Source organism: Cyprinus carpio, chromosome B11 (assembly GCF_018340385.1).
Source record: "Cyprinus carpio isolate SPL01 chromosome B11, ASM1834038v1, whole genome shotgun sequence".
NCBI lineage: Eukaryota > Metazoa > Chordata > Actinopteri > Cypriniformes > Cyprinidae > Cyprinus > Cyprinus carpio.
This window is the reverse complement of record NC_056607.1, coordinates 15114043-15127901: the sequence shown is the minus strand read 5'-3', so window position 1 is coordinate 15127901 and position 13859 is coordinate 15114043. Positions and strand designations below refer to the sequence as shown.

Here is a 13859-nt window from a genome sequence, read left to right as displayed (position 1 = left end):
CTAAATTTAGTCCAAGTGCATGATCAAGATGTATTGCTCAAGTTCAACTTGATGACAGGGAAACACAAGTTCAACAGTGTTTTTATTTCTCGTTTGAGAAAATACTGTGTCAGGCATTTTTTGTTTGGTACTATTAGCTTTTTCACAGGCTTTAAAAAACACATTTCTCTTTTACTCTGCGTACATGATCTAAGAGACTACATAGTATTTTACTCTATAATGTTCTCTCACGGTAGACCACTAAGGAACAATTGCATTAAAGCAGTAATGCCTTCTGAACAATATAAAGCTCTACAGAGCTGTTAAATTAAACCTTCTCAACTATTAAATAACTTTTTCCATAACCACTCCAAATAAATTAAGATGACATGTACAAAGTTTGTCATTAATTTACATTTAAATTTTAAAAACACATCTGGGCATATTTTCTACATGCATTTATATTTACAAAGTGATCTCCACCCACAATTACAAGCTTTTTAACAAACACAGTCTTTCTTTAAAATAAAGGGCACATCTTAACTTAAAAAAGACATGAAATAGATGCTCTGTGTAAGCAGTGCCAAAGAAATAAATATTTTCATTTAGTGGCACCTCACAGTAGGTTAAAACCGCCATGGCAGTAAAGCACCAGACGCTCAGAAGTTAACCCTAACCCTAATCTGATAAAGACGAAAAGCATATATGACCACGCTAGAATGATTAACCAGCAGCTCTAAGGGCAATAGAACTTTATGTGCACATCCTAAGTCTAGGAGGGTATCCAAGTAAACAGTTACAAAATGCATTCTAGCACAAAGTTCCTGAATTGTACTGCCCAAACACTCTGGTGCATTGGCAACATAAGTGATACTATCACCTCACATTCAAGAAAACGCCAAAAATGGACAAAACATTTCAACATAAGTGCAATAACAATAAGTGAATTTAGAACATTCTTAAAATCTTGGTTGAATGAGAACATTAAAAAGTTAACCAGGACTGGTTTATGATGTGCCTTGAGTTATGGAGGGTAGGAAAACATTAAATTAAAAAAAGAGCTTATGAATCTGCCTGTCACTGGTATAAAAACCAATTAACATCTGAATGTTATGAACGTACCTTCATTGGTATCTTACAGTCAGTTTAGACAAACATTTAAAGTGCCCCTATTATGCTGGTTATGAAAGGTTCATATTTTGGTTTTGGGAGTCCCCAACAACAGGTTGACATGCATCAAGGTCAAAAAACACTTTTGTTGTCTTATAATATGCATTCATTTTTACCTTATTTGCTCGACGACACCCAGACGATTTTTGCTCAATGATTCGATTAATTTTTCCAAACTCATCCTTTGATTGGTCCGATTGGTCTCATTTCCATTTCATAATACCTGATAAAGCAGCATTTGTGAGTGCAGTGCTGCTTTGTGTATAGCGTCACCAGGGAAACAGCTATTTTACTGCTCCTAAAGCAGCACCTAGTGGCAACGAATGAATTTGCATTTGCATTCAGAACAATGTGAAAAGACCAACAAGTGGGCGGGCAATATGCTAATATTTCATGTTGACATCAATATGAAATGGCTTGGGATTCGTCAATGATTCACAGTCGCCTCTTTCTTTTGAGAGACAGTAACTTTATAAACGGTGCACTTTGAGATTTAAAACTTTGCAGGATGTTTTCATTCACTTAGAGCTGTGCAACAAAAATCCATAATAGGGGCACTTTTACAAAAGTCTTTTATATAAAATTTGAGGGGTTAAAGGTTGAGTTTTCCTTCACGTGGCTCAGGTGTGTCATCGCCCTGTCATATGCCATGTGTACTGACTTGCGCACATTCGGTTTCTTGCCCTCCATCAGACGCAGCCTGTCTACAGTGTCATCAATACCCATGTGATGGAGCTTGTCCAACGGCAGCCACTGCCTGATTGTCAATTAATAATAAAACAGTGAGGTTAGTACACCTATAGCAGACTTGGAAATATGTTTCATGAAGTGTATGTTTCTCCTTACCAGGTTCTTTTTGTATCAAAAAACAACACAAGAAAGAACTTCTCCTCGGTCTCCTCCTGTCTTCGTTTACCCAGATCCAAAACATCTGCTGGAGGCACTGGGATGGGAATGCCGTTGTGAAGAATTCCTTCCCGGGGCATATTAGGATTGACAATCTGTTGAAAAGCATCATTACTTTAGGCTCGGATAGGCTGGATATACATGTATTCAAGTGTCTCATGTATATATTCAACACCATGTGATCCTTACCATTGCAGGGTATGAGGGGTATCCACGACATTTTGCCCAAACCAAGGTAAGAGGTTCCATCTCATCATTCTGAGAAGTTTCTTTGCCTACACAAGTAAAGACAATGATAGTTGAGCAAAATGAATGAAAGAAGAATGATATAATTTAAAGGTATTTGTTGTACTCACTTGCATTAGAAACTCCATTCTCTTCCTCACCAACAGGAACTTTGCTGAGAGCTGGTTTGCCACGACTTCGTTTTGGAGGTGAGGAACTGCAGAAAACATTAGAAGACATACGTTTTTAAAATGCAAAAGCTCTTGTAACAGGCATCTTGAACACAGGTGTCAGGTGATCCAGTCTCAAGAGGACAGTGCTAATTACAGGTGTAAAAAACAGTCATATATCTGGTTTCCATCCACAAACTTATATATAATCATATATAAAAACTGTGATACATTTTTTTCAGGATTCAGGGTTTGAAAGAACAGCATATATTTGAAATAAAAAACCCTGAGTGTAAATGTAATCAGTGGTCTGTCAAGGTGGATCAGATCACTGCAGACAAAGTCTAAACTGGGACCCTAGTGACAGCATTCAAAGCACGCTGACAGCATGCATTACCTGTGCGCTGGGAAGGTGGGAGTGCAGCTTTCTGAATCTGATGAGTTGCCGCTGTTTCTCTTGAGTCCATTTGTAATGCCTAAATAAAGAGCATTAGAGCACTTTAGCAAATTAAATACATCGCGGTGGACAGCACTTAAATCACTGCTCAAAAAACTTGAGTAATCGCCTCAGTAAAGATGTTCCAGTACCGTTTTCTTCAGTTGAAGAGTAGGCCTTTTCTCCTTCTCCTTCCGAACATGTACTCAGTCCTCTGGACCTCAGCTGATGAGGGAACAGAGGGGGTGATTTTGGGGCCGGTGGTGCTGACAATAATTTGGCTGGTGTGGTCTGCTCCGGCGATACATCATTTTCAGCTTTGCTGACTCCATTTTGCAATAAAACAGGCTTGTTCTTTGTTAGTCTGGTTCCATTTTTAGCTTTCTTAAAGAGAATCGACGTCCGACGACCAACACCCATCTTGTGCGAATCTGATGGGCTCTCTGTGGAGGAAACCCTGATCACTGCATCCTCCGGAGTGTGGAAGTTCTTGTCGTCTTCTAAAGTCTGATCATGATTTTCTTTCAGGCCTCTTTCTTTTCCTTTTGCCCTCCGTTTTCTGCTCCCAGGTTTATTTGAGTCTGATGGAGTGGTGGTCCGTCCCGTCTCTAGGCAGAACATAGGCGGGTTTGGTGGAGCATCTCCAGGTAAAGGTGAAGAGGCTGGACAAGTGGGTTCCTGCACTTTTTGCGATGTTGACTTCTTTAGGACTTCAACCATGGAAAGAAATGAATGATTAACTTAAAGTTACGTTTAACTCATGAGGTTTGAATTAAGAAGTCGTTATCTGTCACTTGAGGGACTGGGTTTTAAGTTTTCTGCCATGGTGTATTGTGGAAGCCCATTTGTGCCTCTTTAAAATAACAAATAGTAACCCTTGTTGTTATTCTTAACTAAAATCTAATTCTATTCCGAACTAAAAAATAAATCAAATGAAATAAAATAAAATATGAAATGAAAAACCTGAACTGACAAACTAAACTGGCAAACTACTGAAATAAAGTTGAAGTAACAATTACTTAAAACGGAAATAGATTAATTTAAAGCTAAATAAAAACTATAAAAAAATAACAGAAACGACAAAACATAAAATTACTAAATAAAAAAAAAAGAAAAAGTAAAAGAATAAAAGCTAATTCAAAAAATATATATATTATATATGTATATATATATAAATAAATGCAACAATATTATATAAATAATACTAAACCAACACTGATAGTAAAATTGGCAGATAAAAGTTAAATATGAAAAATAGCTGCAATTATCTTTTTATTATTTTTTTTTTTACCAAGGCACAAATGGTCTTCCTTAAAATATAGACTTTGGTGGCATCCATAATATTATTTTTATTTCCCTGAAAATTATATAGTACATAAATCATATAGCATGAAATTCTGAGAATAGCAGAAATTTTCCAGGCATTTCTTACACATCCTCTGGACATTATTTATTTTGTTTACTTTGTATTACCTGTGTTGGAGGTTATGTAATCCATCTTTTCCTCTTTGCTCTTTTCCCCTTTAATTTTCCCATTCAGCGGTCGTGAGTTGCGGTCCTGGTGGCTGATTTTGTGACGGAGGCTGTTAATTTCTCTGCGCAGCAGGCGCATGCGTTTTGTGCGACCTCCGCTGGTGCGCATAGATGCCACAAGATCCAGTTTGTCCAGCAGGGTTTTCAGCTGGTCATCAGGACACATGTGCACACGATTTTCAGGGTCCAAGAGCAAGTCAACTGTAAGTCATTTGATAGAGAGGAAAATTTTATGATTAATATTCAGACATCGTGGGCTACATTTATTGTGTTTTTTTTATACTTTCTGAAGCCTAAAAATGACATGAAGGTAAGCATATAATTTTTTTTTTATCATTTCATTAAAAGGCTATACACTATTTTGGGGACTTTTGGTTTTGGAAGAAGCACATGTGAATGTTCACCTTCATCCCACCAGGACACTGTGCTGTTGTGTGTGCTGGCCTGTTCTGGCAGGTGCATGCCTGTGCTGGGATCAAGGCCTATGCTGAGAGCCTGAAGTTGGGCATGTCTCAGAATAGCTCCGCCCACCTCCCGAAGTTGCATGGCAGCTTTGTGGAACACTGTGTCATTGGAGTTGTATCTCAGACAGTTGGATATCATGAGATTGAAATCACTTTCCAAGTCAGCCACCGATGAGTATTTATGGGCCTCCAGCTTGTCGTGCATCGTAGAGAAGTCCATCGGCTCAGAAACAAACTCCAGATAGTCTGGAACCTGGGAAAACATTAAACAGGACATATGGAAAAAAGGATTTTCCTTGCTCTTTTAAAATAAAAAGGTCAATCTACAATGTACATATGTCGTGTTCATGACTAAAAGAAAGGAAACTGTAAAAACTGTGTTATTTCCGCACCTCCTTCAAATTGACCGGTGAGGTGAAAATATGATCAGTGTCTTTCTCCTGCAGCTGCTCCAGTGTAGAGTGCAGAAACACCTGCGCTGGGGTGAGCTGCAGCTCCAGCACAGCCTGCTGAAGTTTCATCTTACCAGAAAACAGAGCCAAATTAAACCAATGCTGTGAATTAGTAATCACCTCAGGCCTGTTCTGGCAATAAGTGATGGTTTGCAGAGAACAGGGCCTTGACAATGTAACAAAAGAACATTACAGACATGAAGGGATCTGTGTCACCTGTTCTCTTTTAAGTCTCTCCCTTTTTCTTATGAGCTCAATAAGAAGTCGAGCTTTTTCCAGGTCCTGACGAAGCTTCTGCCAGTACTTTAGCTCTTCTCTGACAGCCTGCAACTTTGCATCTGGCTCTCTTTAAAATGAATGAAAAAATAAAAAATCTGTGAATGTAATGCACATACAAGAAATCTGAGGTCTTTTAACACACTCAGTAAGTAATAATTTTGTCCTACACAGAATTATGCGTAAAAGATTTGAAAACATGATCAAATTAGCCATAATATGTAATAAACAAACAAACATTGCGAAGGGAAAGTGTGAATGACGAGTGCTGCAAATTTGTAGAAATCTGCAGCGCTTTCTGCTGGCACAGATTCTGTGTGGGCTTGGTTATTAACAGTTGGAGGATACATTATTTACACTCTTTACTGTCAATAAAAGCGTAATGTGTTACAGCACACTAACCTGCTCTGACTTCTGAGCCTGTAGATGAGAATGGAGCCGGCGGATGAGTGGCACTCCATTACGAGAGTGACGCTTTAGTAGCCAGTAATTGTGGAGCCTCTGCATAAACTGATTCTTCCTTTCAACAGAAACCCCTGTGCAAATCTTGTTGAGCCTATTTTAAAAAAATATCAGAAAGGAAAATTGTTAAATTCTAAATGAAACATTCACACCCTGTTTCTCATCTGTAATGTAACATTTCTAAAGTAACACAGGATATCTAATTATGTTCATTTTATCCATTAGGATTATAAAAAGTGAGTGTTTAATACTAGAACAGATCTAGACTTAGATGTGCTCACAAAGGACTTTGAAATATGTCTGTATCCAATTTTTGGTCAAGTTCATCCTCAAAAGCATATTGATGTATCCCAATAATAATGCTTTAAGTATTTGTTTGCCATTATTGCCATAAAATTTTTACCAAGAGCCAATCAAAAACAACCAACCAAAAGCTTAGGGTTAAGGTTTTTTTTTATTTTTATGTTTTTGAAAGAAGTCTCCTATGGTGATCAAAAATAAAGTAAAAATAGTAATACTGTAAAATATTATTATAATATAAAGCAGCATTTATTTCAATAGAAATTTGTTGTTACAATGTAAAAGTATTAACTGTCACTTTTGATCAATTTAATGCATCCTTACTGAATACAAAAATCTTACTGACCCCAAACTCCTAAAACAGTAGCCTTAAAAGTTATTATTGTATAACATTATTTTCCAGCCTAGACTGTGTTTTAGGAAGATAAACAGTCTCAATTCAATTTGATGCTGATTTTAGAATTAAGTCACTTCCACACTGACCAAATATAAGGTTAAGATAAGGTTCTTCTACATGTTTACAGTAAGTAGGGCTGCACGTTTAATCGAATGCGATTGTCATGCACATCTTGTCAGAAAAGCCGGTTCTGTGATTAGTAGTAAATCTCCAGCACGTGCTTTCAGATGGAGCAGCATTTACTACACAGAGCCGTAGTTCACTGACAAGCTAAGCAAAATCGCATTCATAATCGCAGACAATTTAATCGCACGATAATGAAATCAAAGAAATCGTTCTGCGATTATGAAAGCTGTTTACGTAGCTTGTCAGTGAACTACAGCTGTGTAGTAAATGCTGCTCCATCTGAAAGCACGTGAAAATACCACATTTAATAACATGTTTTTCCTCCAAACTCACTTCATAACATCAGTCGAGTGTTTGAAATAAATCCTTCTGTGAGATGATGTGGCTTCTTACACAGAATAAGGCACACAACATATTTCACAGTATTCTAAGCAGTGATAAAGGCTATGTCGATTAGCATTGCTTATTTAAATACTTTATAATAATAAAAATTATAATTAGATGAACTCCGATAAACCATATATTGTCATAGTCGTGTGTTTATTAGTCACGCTGAATCAATGAAAGCAGTTAAATCTTCTGTTTATTCAGCAACTACTATAGGGATTTCCTGGGTTTCTTCTGCGAGGTGTATTTGGAGTTTCAGGGCGAGAGCGCCCTCTGGCCCTCTGGAAACGTGCTTCACCGAAAGATATGCATGACAATCGCAGCTTCTGTCTAATCGCGATTTATCACCTTTGCAATTTAATTTCGATTAATTGTGCAGCCCTAACAGTAAGGTAAAATCAAAAGACCAGGCATAACAGACAAAAAACATTTACCGAAAGGACGGTATCTGTGGCACCAGCAGGAGCGGCACTCCCGTCTTCCGTGAGGTCCCTGCCGGATTCTTCTGCGTTTTCTTCTGTTGTGCAGCTGAACCTTTTTTCCTCCCATTCTGGCTTTGCTGCAGTGGAGGCACTAATGTGTATGACCTCTGACCTCTGTTACCCCTGCCCCCAACCAATCCGTTGTCTTCATCCCCTTCGGTCCCCATGCCAGGAGGTGAGTGGTTCTCGCAATAAGCAGTCTTCTTCACAGTAAAAGTGGTTCCATTGGCGCCAGATTCCCGCACGGGGTCGATTTTCATATAGAGCCCGGCTCTCTGGGCACAAGTGACATGAAATGCCCTGTAGCAGTTCGCTTTGTGGCACTGAATAGATGCCCCCCTGCCTTTCTGTTTGCACAGGTAACAGGTGAGCTTCCATCGCGCAGGAGGAATGTTCTTCACTCCCTCCACAGGCTCCAGGAACACAGTATTGGCAAAGCACACTTCAGGGATCCATATGGCACAGATGACGTGGGCCCAGCTTCCGTCGCTGGTTTGCTTGAATGCACCTCCCCGATTGGGGCAGAGGACGCAATCGACGGGACGCGACGGGGACTGCAGACAGCGCCTGCACAGCCACTGGCCCTCAGGGATGTAAGGCAACCCATAGCATTCCTGGTGCACGGCGAGGTTGCAGATGTCGCAGAACAGGATGACGTTGCTGTTGAGACACTCGTCGTCGAGGCAAACACAACAGTAAGCATCTTCGTCGATGGTGCTCTGGGACAGCGTTTGGCTGCGGGACTCCAAAATGGACTCGCGCTCAAGTCGGTCAATCAGTAACTCGAATGTATCAGTGGGGACTGAAGCGTGTCCATCGGACACGCGCTTTTGATTGACCATCTCTAGCCAAGCCATGTCCTCCTCATCCATGTCATACTCAGCTTCGTTGTCCAGCTCTTCCCCTGACTTCTCCATGTAGCGGTAATAAGCCACAGGAAGAGGAGGAGCCTCTGAAGCCGTGAAAGTGGCCACCTTACGAAACGTAGGCTTAGGCAAGGGGGTTTGGTTATGGGCCACCTGGTTTTGCAAGCCATACTGAGAGCTTGATTTCTTTTTGGCTGTGTGTTTGCCATCTTTCCGCTTGCTTTTAGATGCCGTCTGTTTGTTACCCTGTCTCTGCTCACTGTTCTCTTTGTTACTGTTGCATTCCGTCAGATCCTGAGCCAGCATCTCATCTTCTGTTACAACGGACAGCTGGTCACAGATGTTGATCCGGTGGAGCCGTCCTTCCAGCTCAATCTCCACCATTTTCTGAGCCTGTGCATATGTAAGTGTGTCTCTGGTTGTAGAGAAGTTTAGTCTGCATGGAGAAGGTGGACAGAGCAGAGCGTCTGTGTCAGCGTGTTTGGACGGACCAACCTGACCCTGATCTTTTCCTCTGACCATTCCTCTCCCAAAGCCTCCAGCCCTGGACTGGCCAACTCGTTTTCTTAACTTCCTCATTGGAGTCGCCCTCTATACAAATGTTAAAATATGAATGGACATAAGTACCTAGAAAAGATAAAAATAATAAATGTTACAAATATTGAGCAGATATTGGCAAAAAAAGCAAAAAAAAAAAAAAAAAAAAAAACCTGAGACAAGACACTACATGTCAGTTTTAAGGACTTTCATACACCATCAATATCTACATTCTGAAGGTTTTTACAGAAGAGACTGTCCATTTGCCTTGGAATTTGCTTGGTTTTATAACATTTTATTTCCCGCCTGTTGACAATATATTCTGATTTATGGAGTGATAAAAAAGAAAATCCAATATCCTCTCAGTAAAAACCTTTAACAAGTCAACAAAATAAAACAATTTCTGCTCTCACTTTATATATATATATATATATATATATATATATATAAAAATATATATATATATATATATATATATATATAAAACATGCAAATTAGTGCATATGTGTAGTTGACAAATAGGCAATTAAAAAAAGCTTTTTTTTTTTTTGTAAAAGACCATTTTTGAAGAAGACAAACTCTGCTGTCATACTTTCAAAACTGCTGAAAATTATACTATTTTAGGATGAGTGATATTTATATCTCTCCTATTGCCTAATTTTTTTTAGGATATTTTGAGACAAAAACAAATCTGTGGTTCTTTTATGTGTCACACCATAGGACATTATGTCACATTAAAGGACAGAAATTATAGTTAAAAATGTATTTTATTTAATTTTAAACATCAACAGAGAAAGTGAAATTTTGATACAAACAAAATAAACATTTTTTTAAACAAAACAATATAAATTTCATCCCAAAAATTCAGTCCCTTAGTCAATCAGTATGTTACTGAAATTCTTCTAGCCCCCCCCCGACCTTAATTGCATTTAAGAACGCTGAAAATGATCAAAAAAAGAATAGAAAGGAGTTAAATCTTATTTAATTGTTTAAAATGCTTCTTAAAGAGACCTTGTCCTCTGGTGTGACATCTTTGTCCTGTGGTGTGACAGTACAGGCGTCACACCGGTGGACATTTTCTGTCACATCAAAGGAGTTTTCAGCTTTTTGCATAAATTAATTACCTTGTTATTCTAAGCTAACCTTTCATTAGCGGTTGGCAACACAAATTTGCATAATTTTCCATGATTATGTAGTTTAACATACAGTTTTTAATTAAAATATATATATATAATTTAGGGGTGCCACACCAAAGGACAACAAAACATAATACTTCTGTAGTGGTTCCAAAAAGTTAAATATTTGAACAATTCTGAGACAAAAAATTGTCAATTTATAAAATTTATGTCAATGTCATGGGCTTCACAGGGGGCTTCAGTAACACAACCATGAATGGGGTCCTTCAACTAATTAAAGGGATCCTATTATGCTTTTTCACTTTTTGAATTTTAGTCAGTGTGTAGTGTATATGTTTGGGAATAAAAAAGATCTACAAGTTACAAATCTCAAAGTCCACTCCAAAGGGAGATATTTCGTTTTAAAAAAATATTTTTTCAAGAACTACAACAAACGGCTCGTTTGGACTACAATGTTGTTTTCCGGGTTTTGTGATGTCACAAAGGGGCCCATTAGAATATCATTAAAAGGCTGGAAATTCAAATGGTTGGGGGATGGGGAGGGGCGAGGTCGTGGTTGAGTGCATCAGACAAGACGACGACGACGAAGTGCTTAGTTATTACACATGCACCTTAATAATTATTAGTGCTGGGCGATATATCATGTGATTGTTACGCGCATTTCGTCAGTAAAACCGGTTCCCTGATTACCACTAAATCGCCATCAACTGCTTTCAAATGGAGCGGCATTTAATAAACAGATCCGTAGTTCACTGACAAGCTACGCAATATTGTGTTCATTATCGAAGGCGATTCATCTGCGATAATGAACGTGATATTGCATAGCTTGTCAGTGAGCTACGGCTCTGTCTATTAAATGCCAGGGAACCAGTTTTACTGATGAAACGCGCGTGACAATCGTATGCGATATATCGCCCAGCCTTAATAGTTATGCATGTAAATAAATATGTATATTACAATTATGAAAACATTTTTATAAATTGCTGACAGTACAATACTGGACAATGATAATAATCTGCAGAATTTACACTTCAATTATGAGACTACAGTGTTTCCCATACATTGAGTTTCATTGCATGAGTGCCCTCTGAGCGATTTACTACTGATCACAGAATCATGCAGCAATGAAACTGAAGTGAGATAAACAGGTTTCTTTTTAGTTAAAACAGATGTTGCCAAAGTTGGAAAAAGGTAATAATTACAATATATTGCAGAATATCGCAATATATTTAAAATCGCAATAGCATTATATCGTGACTCAAGTATCGTGATTATATTGTATCGTGAGGCTTCTGGTGAGGCTCTGGAAAATCTGAAAAATTAGGTGATATTAAATGCATATTTTGAGAAAACGAAAGTTTTTTTTTTTTTTTTTTTTTTACCTTGCATGCATGTAATCCTATGTAAGAGACTCCCAAAACAATATTAGGAAACTTAAAAATTGCATAATAGGGACACTTTAAGTGTCAAATGAAGCAGCTACTCTGCTCCTTCATGGTGTGTTTGCTGTAACAAAAAGTAAAAGTGTATGCTTTATTGTGAACAATAAACATCTTATAATTACTCAAATGAGCAGATACACATTTACAGCATGCATGTCACTACATTTGAAACGTTGGAAATAAATATATATCATGCGAACCAATAGAGTGCATTGCACATATCACGTGAATAATTCGGGCCAATCACCGGGCAGACCTTCAAATTTTCCTCGACCCAGCTGACGTAGTTCGGTTGCAGAGCGCTAAATACCAATCCTGAAGCGAGACAGGCGAGTCAGCCATTTTAGCAGCGCTGATGGACGGTCTCAACCTTGATTGTTTTTCCTGATAACAAACTCTGACGGTGTAATATGCCTTATTTACACTTTATCAGCCAAACGAAAAATAACTGCACATGACGCTATAGCTATTTGCAAGTCGTTTGCATGCAATGCCGCGTGCGTATCCGCACAGAAAAAGCACTTGTGTGTAACGTTAATAAAGCGCCGTATACAGTCAGCAAAGCAGCGCCTTTCAGTGCTGGAGCCATGTTTAGAGAGTGCAAACAAGCCAGCAACCGCAGCGCTACCTGCCCCCGTGACATTACTGTTGATAGAAAACAGTGGAAAATAAATCAGCAAACTTACTCTTTTATCGATCGCTCGAAACGACAGAGAATGCCGGTCATGTCCAGGAGCGACAGCGTCCTCTTCTGTAGCAAGACGGGCTTCCTCAACCCTCCATTGAAGAGACTTCCCACAAAAACGTTTCTAAACGCACATCCCGGCTCTTTACACAACACTAACACCTTGACATGGTGCCCGAGTGTTTCAAATAGGCGCCTGACATTATTGCAGAGTGTATCGGGTGCATTGAATGTTGGTTTGTAATTAAATTGGTAAGAAAAATACGCCCCTTCAGAAAAAAAGACGAATTCTCGGCGTTGGGTTTGCACTTGGCGCGCGCATCATGCGCACTGGTCTGCGATTGGTCGAAATGGTCACCGTGATGCCGTGAAGTCTTACAGAAGCCAGTAGAGACTGAGAGCGATGAGAAAAACAACGCGACTGACTTCCCTCGTATGTTTTTGCGCGCATAGACTCCATGTTCACATGCTACATAAACGTTCATGTAATGTACATTGTGGGGAAAAAAAACATAATTTCTTGACGATAGTCGACACAGTAGTTAATAATAATCCAGATAATAATAATAATATAATTATGTTTTAAACATTTTTTGTCCTTTCCACTGTCCTCTGAATATAAAGACAATCGTTTAATAGTTTTGTATGTGATTTTTGTCCACTTACTATCCATTATTATTATTATTAGGCATATTATTAATATTATATATTATTTTATTTTATAATGTGTTTTAAACAACCTGAAATTATTTCTTTTCATTTTCCTCTGAATATATAAATACCGTCTTTTAATGCACTGTATACACTTTATGCATGTGTAGTATGCATTAGCATTTCCCCCCAAACACACTGGTGTTGGAGGGCACAGTTAGCTATTATATTCAGTATTGGGCCATACTGACCTAAGACATTGAAATTTTATAATAATACAGGCAATAAGAAGAAGAGTTCTTATTAATTAATTTTTGTCCTTTTCATTTTCCTCTGAATATAAAGACCATCTTTCAATGGTAGCCTACTGTATGTGATTTTTGTCCACTTACTATTCATTATTATTATTATTTCAGATTTATTTTGTTTAATTTTGTAACGTGTTTGAACAACCTGAGAATATTTAATCTTTTCTTTTGTCCTCTGAATATATTAAGACCATCTTTTAATGTGTATATACACTTTAGGCATGTAAGTAGGCTATATGCTTTATAATTCTTCTCAGATACACTGGTGTTGGAGGGCACACTTATTATATTCAGTATTGGGCCATACTGACCTAAGACACTGAAATTGGACACAAATGTGACCCTGGACCACAAAATCAGTCATAAGTCATATGCCAAAAATCATTAAGATATTAAGTAAAGATCATGTTCCAACGAAGATATTTTGTAAATTTACTGTAAATATATCAAAACTTAATTTTTGATTAGG

The 13859-nt window shown here is 38.2% G+C and overlaps 1 protein-coding gene across 1 annotated transcript; it reads right to left on the bottom strand.

Annotated features, from left to right (window-relative positions):
- Positions 1-65: 65 nt before the first annotated feature.
- brpf3a (bromodomain and PHD finger containing, 3a) lies at positions 66-12750 on the bottom strand. Its single transcript, XM_042734093.1, has 13 exons — positions 12433-12750; positions 7718-9258; positions 6014-6167; positions 5552-5683; positions 5276-5404; positions 4824-5136; positions 4360-4620; positions 3039-3596; positions 2848-2926; positions 2412-2497; positions 2245-2330; positions 1996-2150; positions 66-1906 (listed from the first exon to the last, which is right to left on the bottom strand). Exons 2-13 carry the CDS (start codon positions 9208-9210, stop codon positions 1723-1725), a joined length of 3630 nt encoding a protein of 1209 aa, XP_042590027.1. The 5' UTR covers positions 9211-9258; positions 12433-12750; the 3' UTR covers positions 66-1722.
- Between the last annotated feature and the right edge of the window lie 1109 nt (positions 12751-13859).

Excerpts from the sequence above, each read along its gene's own strand:
- brpf3a (XM_042734093.1), bottom strand. The coding sequence starts at position 9,210 with ATGAGGAAGTTAAGAAAACGAGTTGGCCAGTCCAGGGCTGGAGGCTTT. Across the intron at positions 3,597-4,359 it reads TTACATAACCTCCAACACAG|TCCTAAAGAAGTCAACATCG; the intron begins GTAATACAAAGT and ends CCATGGTTGAAG. Across the intron at positions 2,151-2,244 it reads ACCCCTCATACCCTGCAATG|ATTGTCAATCCTAATATGCC; the intron begins GTAAGGATCACA and ends GCTTTTCAACAG.